The sequence below is a fragment of the Diospyros lotus genome, chromosome 4 (genome assembly GCF_014633365.1).
Source record: "Diospyros lotus cultivar Yz01 chromosome 4, ASM1463336v1, whole genome shotgun sequence".
NCBI lineage: Eukaryota > Viridiplantae > Streptophyta > Magnoliopsida > Ericales > Ebenaceae > Diospyros > Diospyros lotus.
In genome coordinates this window covers 7514919-7523506 of record NC_068341.1, presented here as the reverse complement: position 1 = coordinate 7523506, position 8588 = coordinate 7514919, and the positions used below count along the sequence as shown (strand labels likewise).

Genomic DNA, 8588 nt, shown 5'->3' with positions numbered 1-8588 from the left:
TGAGATCCAACAAGAAGTAGCAAGCGAGGACTGCTAGATGAAGTAGAAGAAGACGATGACGCGACGAGATTCATACAAATTTGGCGGTCAGGAGTGACGAGATTCGTAGAATTTGGCGATGAAGTCTGAAGCCTTCCAGTCGATGCCAGGCTCAGCGATCCAGCTTCCTCTGTCTTCGTCGCTGGCATATATTCTTCGCATATTGGAGGTTTCGTCCCAGTAGATATCATCGGCGCCGCCGCGAGAGCAACAAGACTTGAAGACGTTGAACATGGAGAAGAAGGAGCGGGATTTCCTCTGCCTCCTGTAACATACCATGATTGATATATCAGTCCGAAATGCGCAGTGGCATGGCTCTTGGGCTACTTCTCCCTCTATTTATACAGTTGCATAAATTGTTAAATTACTCGTCAGTTGTCACCAACTCACAACTCGGCCTTATTTATTCATTTCTCTATTCAAAAGAGTAAATTTACTTGTTAGCCCACACATATAAGGTTAGTTTGGTGGGACCAAGTTTTATATTAGCTTGCCCCCACTGCACATAGAAAGGCCGTTCTTGTGATTAATAGTATGTTCGTTAATTTTTTGTTTTTAAATTTAAATCAATTTTAAGATTCAAATGATAAAGCTACACTATGCTCAAGACTTTACTAACGGCCGATAGTGTCACTCTAGTAATGGTGTTTTAACGAATTCGGAGGCTGAGATGAAGGTGGAAGAAAGGCTAGTACGGTAGTAAAACTTGTAGGTAGGTAGGTAGGGAAGGCACAAGCGTTGTGGTCCTCTACTTTGGAAATATTGGGCCACTACGGCCTTCTGTGAAGCTTCAGGACCGTGCCCACTTGGTTTTCATTAAAAGGTCACGACCGGCGAGTGTGTTACCAAAGTGTGTGCTTTTAACTTGGACCAATTAATTGGAAAGCATTTGGAACCAGCTAAAAGTTTTATAACTTAAAAAGCGATTTAATTATGATGTGGGTTGGATTGGAGGTGAAGCAACTTGGTTACTTAGGTAAGATGGTCCTTAAGGAGGAAGGACGTGCAGGCCGCATAATAAGGATACATTTATATATATATGTTTATGTGAAAAGCAAGATTTGTGTGCTTTTGTTGGGTTTGTTTATTTTTGGTTTCGGCCAACTTTAATTTTTCTCTTTTTAATTAACAAAGTCCGTTGGCGTTTGCTGGCTATGGGCCAAGAACCATTCTCCCAACAGTGCACTCAAGCTGTCTCCTTTTCAGGCATCTAAAGATAAAAGAGATCGCCCCTATGATTTCCCTTTCTAGATTTTTTTGATCTTTTGGACTCTTCTTGTACTTGCATCGATGCATTGCATCGTATCTCTCTTTTTTTTTCCCATTTAACATTATACATATGCAAATAAAGAATATATTTTTATTGAATAATCTTTTACCGTTAACCGAGGGGAAGGAAGCCTCGACAATAACCTATGATTGATTGATTGATTGATAAAATCACTCTTTTTTTAATTAATATAAAAGACAAAAGATTATACGTTTGAGTAATAATAAGAAGGGACCCTAGCTAGCTAGCTAGCGTGTAACTGGGTTCATGGTTTAAATGGAATCCCTGTGCTACCATCCCCCGGCCAAACTAAGGAATAAGAATCTCACAATGAAAGGCCTAAAACCGAGCAGAAGGGTGACAAAAATATTGTATGTAGAGCTGCTCTGTTCTGTTCATTCAGTCATTCACAGCTACAAGCCCACAAGCCTTTTCTTGCTTTGTTTAGTATTTGCTTGTTTTATTCCCAAGAAAAGCGTGATTCACACTCACTCGTCGCGTTTTCGGCCGTACTGTGTAGCCTGTAGGTTGGTAGAAATTTTCCAAGTACTTTGTCAGTACATAAAAGCAAGCATATTTCTACAGGCTTTCCCATAACTCGTTAAAAATTAAAAGGACAATACTTTAACAATTAAGCAAAACATATTCTGAAAGCCGGTGATGATGTGTTGCACATTCTGTAATGCTGTTGATCAGTGTCAAGTCGTTAGTTCTTTGGGATGATATCAAAAAATTTATACAACATTTGCCATTCAAATTTAATTTTCGTTAAACTTTTATAAAAATCTACTACATTGTGTTCACCTCCCAAAGACGTGGCTTAGTTTCTCGCTATGGAACTTAGCCAACAGCTCTAAAATCTCATTATTAGGAGATGGATACAATTTATTCGAGTAAACAATAAATATAGTAGCAGTTTAAAGGATTTCATATATATATATATATATATATATTTACAACCAACAAGAGCCTAAGCAGCACTCTTGGCAAATCCTACTTTGAGGTTGCCAAAGTCGAATATGGTGTGGTATGCTCCAAGGAACAAATCCCCAAGAACCCTGCATGAATTATTATCGCAATTTTTAATAAATATTAAAACTATATTTTAAAAATTGGGTTCAAAAACAGCAGTAATAATTTCAAAGCTTTACTTACCAAAGAGGGCCTTTTGAAGCAGGCACATCTAAAGCGACAAACCCACTCATGCAGAAAGTCGAACAACCATCTTCTACTCTGATTGTATACTGAAAAAGTGAAACACATACATAATTAATTACATGAGTTATATCTCAGTCAGTCGTCATTCATCCTCATCTATTATTACTTTTTCTGTCCTAAGACAAACCTGTTGTGGAGAGAGGGGGAAGGATTTGTTCCCAATGGTGAAGGAAACAGGCGGCAAGTCATCGATCCTTTCACAGTTAATAAACGATTTTCTCCTTGGATTCGGCAGCTTCTCACAGAGCTTCACAAGAGTCAAGAGCCATACCCATGTTAGATAACGAAAATTATTCTTTAATAAAAGTTTTACATACAAATACCAGTGAAATTTCATTTAGTAAGATTTATTTTCACAATTACAAATCACTTTAATAAATAATAACTATTGTTTCCGAGAGAAATGAAATGAAGACAGATTAAAAACTATACATTAAGAAAAAAAAAAAAGTAATAATGAAAGAAATTACTAATTACAAAAAGAAAGAAAAAGAAGAGAAAATTACCTCATTAACATATTTGAAAACTCTTTCCCTGGCTTTTTGTTTGTTAAGTTCCACTTGGATCCAGAAAACAGTCATCTCACAGAAAGTGCACAGAGCACTGTCATCTACTGGAAGCCCTTCTGAGTCTTCCCTTCCCACCACTGTTTCAATACCCCCTCTGCATGGACTTTTGCTGCTCGTTAATGAAATTTTTTGAAAAAAAATTAAAATTATTTTTTTAATTTAAATTCAGTTTTCATGCAGTATGTGGACAGTTATCGAATGAAATCACTTTCTTGAAATTAGTTCACTAAACACACCATCTAATCAATTGTATATGATCTGAATGTGTGAGGCAAGAAAGAAAGATCTAACCTTGAATGTAGAGATGCGTTATATAGGCAAAGTCCAATATTTGAGCATGCTCTTTCAGGTTGTAACTGGCAGCAAAAAAATGCCAGAAAAATGTAAGAAATACTATTTCATGCACTCTCATAACTAAAGAATATGAAGACAATTAGATAGGAGAGGAACAAACAAACTAATTACCCCTCTTAGTAAATATTCCCAGATTAGATCTCCATATTTGGATACAACCTTCTTACATTCCAAGCTTACAACACCATCTGCTCCAATGGCATGGTTGATTTGAGTGATAACACTCTGGAACAGAGCTAGGAATAGTTAGGTAACAAAAAAATCATGTCTGACTCATTTAATGATTAATTGGTTGCATAAATGACGTGGTATGATCTCTCCTGAGCTATAATTTTGTAACTAATATTAGTTTAGCAAACAGTTTAAGGTTGGTGAACACATACAATAGGACCTCCTATGAAGGACGAGCCCGAATCAATGATGGCAGGACATCCACCCTCACAGATACCTGAACGAATACCAAAAAGAAACTGCAATTTTATCTTTTATACTATTATTTTTACTGTTTAATGTGTGAACAGTTTTAAGAACTAGATTAATGGGAAGAACTAAAAGAGTGGAACAGGGTGTGGGGAAGATAAAATGGCATCGTCATCACCTGTTGGATTATTTGCAATAAGAATGTCTCCAACATCAATCTGAAAAAGTTCAGGCAAATGTTACTAACTTCTCTATATACCACTATGTATTGGCTTGAAGTGAATTAGAAGGAATAAATAAATTATCCAGAATTTTGAATAGTTAATTGATATAGATAACATTACCTGCCAGTAACCAGCTTGGGTGACAGGCACATAAGTGTGGTCACCCCTAAAATACCTCCAATCTACACCACCAAAGACAATCTCACCCCCTACATTGGACTTTGGATCTCTATTCAGCCATAGAGAAAATATTTGCCTGTCTACAAGACCTTGCTGAATCATGTTGTACCTAAGAATGAAGCCACAAATAGACATATTGGATCATTTTGCCTAAATTTTTGTGTTCTATTGATTATTTTATTCTTAGAATTAAAACTTTTGAGAATATATATTTTAGTTTCATATGATTTTTATCTTGCATTATAATGATTATTTGAACCACTGAGAACATCTACTTTATTGGTCATATTTTGATTTTGTAAAACAAGTTCAATTAACACAATGGTCTACGGGTTTAAGAACGGATGATATCGGATCACCGGTGTCGACCTCTATCCGGTTAGAAGACAGTATATTGTGCCCATCCCTATTTCATAGCAAAAAGAATAGAAAAATAAAGTATACCACAATGGAGTGACATTCCCAACGGAATTTTCCTGAAATCCAAGTCCCAGAATGCCATCGAACTGTGCAAGCAAGAAGGCAAGTAATCCTTCACTTGTAGCTTCGGCAAAAACCTGAAAAGAAGTTGCAGATTTCATCAACATTAGGTCAGTCTGCAGCCATATATGATCAGACGAAGAACAGATCAATAATAATAATGGCGCACCTGGTCTTTGACGACGACATTTCCGACTCCGACATTGTCTTGGCTGAAAAAGCCACGTACCAGTCCCGAACCGTACCGGATTTTGCAAGATATTCCTGCACAAGAACGAAGAACAAGACAATAAATTAACCTAATTAGGGCTTCATCGGCGGAAGCGCGAAGCCATTATCGCTGTATGGATTAATTGAGTATTCAGAGTATCTACCGATTTTGGTGTAAGTTCGGGATAACCACGCCCTGTACCTCGAATGCACAAAGCAGGGAACCTGCATCCATGGATTTAGAATTTTGTGGAGTATGAAGAAGTTAGTCAAATCATTTATATTAAATGAACTTTTATATATATATATATATATAACTTTTTTATATTTTTAATATATATCAGCTTATAAATTAGAGTAATATTATTTATTTAAATTAAAAATAAATTTTCAATCTAATTAATATATTTTAATTTTCAATCTAATTAATATATTTATAAATATAAAATAAATATATTATTTTCAAAACAATGACAAATAAGTAATACACTGATCGATAAATCCCGAGTTCAAACTTCAGCCTAAGTAAAACCCAAAAATCTACTTGTAATTTATCTCTTTTGTCAAAATTGAAGATACGAATAACGAAAGATTACGTAAAGTCAATAATTTTAATATAAAATAAATATATCACTCCACTCAAATTTCAGTTGGTTATTAAAAATAATTAAATTAATCTTAAATTTAAATTTATAAGCATTAAATTTAACTCCGATCAAAGAGTGGTGGCAGTACTACCACTACTACTACTACTAGATTTGTTCATACTTACAGAAAAGTGGCACTTGGAAGATGGCACCCAGAGATTGGAACTGGTGGTATCGAAGACGACGGCGAACTGCTGTGCAGGCGAACCGATGCTGATCTCTCCGAAGTACTGCGTGTCCCAGAAGTTCTTTAGATACACAACCTCCTCTCTCAGATTGCCGGCGCCACCCTCCTTGTTGACGTAATGGATGAATTTTCCGGCGACTGTTTCGGCGGGGATGATGTTGTAGTTCAAGCTCCGCTTCTTCAGCCCAATCCTCACCAACCCATCGGAGGAACCGTTGGATGCGAAGATCCGACCCAAATCCGCGAAGCAGATAACAACTAGTAGAAGTAGAAGTACTTCGGTTCCCATTCTGATCACCCGGAGCCTCCCAAAAAGAAAGAGAAAAAGAAAATGTAATGTTTTGATGTATATGTCTAATATCCTATACATACATATACATAAATGTATATTGCTCGAGAAGCTTTCATTTGATCCCTATACGTACAGTCTGAGGAGGGAATTAGAAGCTTAATTTGTGGGCGACCCAATCGATGGATAGTTGTTTGTATATAGTGGGACCAATGAATTGAGTTTGAGTCGGTGTTGTTAATTTAGCAATGGCGTCGTTTTGCGCCATATCTTTCAGTTTTGAGGAAACCTGCGCGCAATTTCCAGGCCGTTAATCCGACGCACTGCAGTCGTTATGATATTAACTAGCCATCCAAGAAAGCAGCTCTGCGACTGCCTTATTCTTCCACACCACGTTTCTCCAACTCCGAGACCCCTTGAGGGGGAAGCCACCAGAAGTAGTCTCGATCGATCGAGTACCTGCGATGACGTCTGGAAGGTACCAAGACATCGGGTTGCAGCAACGAAGATACGAGGGATCCCGTCCTGCTTTTGTCTGAGTTCAAACCTGGTGCCCGGTATTCAAGTAGGTTTAGAAACTTTCTCACACAATCCCATAGCCATATATTTCAAACTTCTGTCACACGGGGTTTTTAATTTCACTTCATTTCTTCTTATAGAATCGTAAATGAGTTGAGTGATTCAGAAACGGTTCATAATTTAACTTGAAAAAAGCTTATTCAATTTGATTCATTGAAATAAATAAACGAGTTGAGTTTTAATCTATCTTTAAAACTCAATTTGTAAATAAACTAAAATTAGACTCACTAAAAATCAACTAGTTAAACTTTATCCCGTAAATTTATAAATAAATTAAAATATTTATTTTATGATTTTATAAATATATTATTTAATTTAAATTTATTAATTTTTAAATATAATCGCCCAGAGTTCTCAATTTTTGAATATATTATTTAACATTAATCATCAATTTATTATATTAACATAAAATTATCAAAGTCTAGTGTCACCCTCCTTCGTAGAGTTGTTTGTCTAATTAATTATTGTTTATCCAACGAGCCAGTCATACTCATTTTCCCAACGCCAAGCCGTTTTTGCCTTCCATCTCTCTCAAATAATGATCATCTCAAGTCTTAACGATGGCAAACTGAAGGCCTCAAAATCCAATCCCCTCTGTTTGCTTGACAAAAGCAATTGCCACTATCTTAGCCAAGACATTGATAGTACGTGTTCCACTTCTTTAGTCTTACATCAGCGCGCCTTCGAGCCCTAGTCATGGTCTGATTGGCTATTTTTTCAGTACTTCAGCTAGTCCAATGCATTGTGTATTGTCCAAACCTCCATTTTCATCCAGTCACTTAAGCTATCATCCGACCTCCTCCTCTAAATCCCAGGCCATGGTCGTTGTCACTCACCTTCATTCAAATTCCTTTATGCTCAACATTAGATCTAAACTTGCATGTGCTTTAGGTTTTGACTCCATTGTTGGATCTTATGTTCAAAAGAGGGTGATGGTCGAGCTCAAGCCCGAGACAAGCCTGAGCTCAGCGAAGTTCAGAGCAATTCGATTCGATTGCAATCTTAATTTTTTTATCACATTACTTAAAATAATAATTTTTAATATTTAAGATATGAATTATTGACATTTTTTGTACATTATGGATTAAACACTATTTTTTTTAATTATTGATAAAGTACAATAAACTAGTCAATCTATTCAAATATTGTCAACTGATCATTCACGTGACATGTCATTCGCAAAAGTGAAAGCATTCATACACGCTTTAATGTTCTATCGTGATAAGAAATTAAGGTAATAATTTTTAATAATTGATACTCTGAACATTGACGTTTTGTACGTCAATAACTAAATATCATAATTTTTAATCTTTAAAAGGATGTTGTATGTCATATGTATTAAGCCAATTGTATTACATAGAATTAATTAACCAAAATAATTCGATCACTTAAAATACAACTCAGTAACCAACCAAAATACCTTTTATCTTTTCTTATATTCCCAACCATATTGTACCAACTTAAAACACTAAACTATAGTATTTATGTCTTTGCTCAAATAGTCCTTTTTATCTGCAATATCTCATAGCAATCATAAGGTGTATTTCCTAATATATGACATTATAGTTTAAATTTAACTAACTTGATAAAATAATTATTCACACACAATTATTTATATAATTTCGATGTGAAGTAATTATGGATATTTAGTTACACTTATTTTTTTTTATTTTAACAAAATTATTATAGCATGGGTATTTTAGGTAATCGGAACAAATGAAACTTAAATGATTGATTCACTTCGAACATGTATTTGTGAAATTTAATTAAATTTTATATTCAAATTATACAATTCTAAACATAAGAATTAAAAACAAATTTAAACAGGGCGTCAGTCTCAAGTTTAAAAGGAAATATATATATTCATAATAAATTAAAAAAATTGATGTAAAATTCAATAGGGCATTAGTCTTAAGTTTAAA

At 35.1% G+C, this 8588-nt stretch overlaps 1 protein-coding gene across 2 annotated transcripts; it reads right to left on the bottom strand.

The window, feature by feature from the left end:
* Nucleotides 1-2034: 2034 nt before the first annotated feature.
* On the bottom strand, nucleotides 2035-6156 carry LOC127798801 (aspartic proteinase-like). 2 transcript variants are annotated; one of them, XM_052332406.1, is made up of 13 exons: nucleotides 5737-6156; nucleotides 5129-5189; nucleotides 4924-5018; nucleotides 4719-4831; nucleotides 4215-4383; nucleotides 4049-4088; nucleotides 3834-3898; nucleotides 3562-3675; nucleotides 3388-3452; nucleotides 3034-3205; nucleotides 2655-2774; nucleotides 2465-2553; nucleotides 2035-2367 (listed from the first exon to the last, which is right to left on the bottom strand). In XM_052332406.1, exons 1-13 carry the CDS (start codon nucleotides 6085-6087, stop codon nucleotides 2280-2282), a joined length of 1542 nt encoding a protein of 513 aa, XP_052188366.1. In that variant the 5' UTR covers nucleotides 6088-6156; the 3' UTR covers nucleotides 2035-2279. The 2 variants fall into 2 exon arrangements, with proteins under 2 accessions (XP_052188366.1, XP_052188367.1); XM_052332407.1 differs by having other exon boundaries at nucleotides 3034-3190; nucleotides 5737-6155.
* Nucleotides 6157-8588: the final 2432 nt, after the last annotated feature.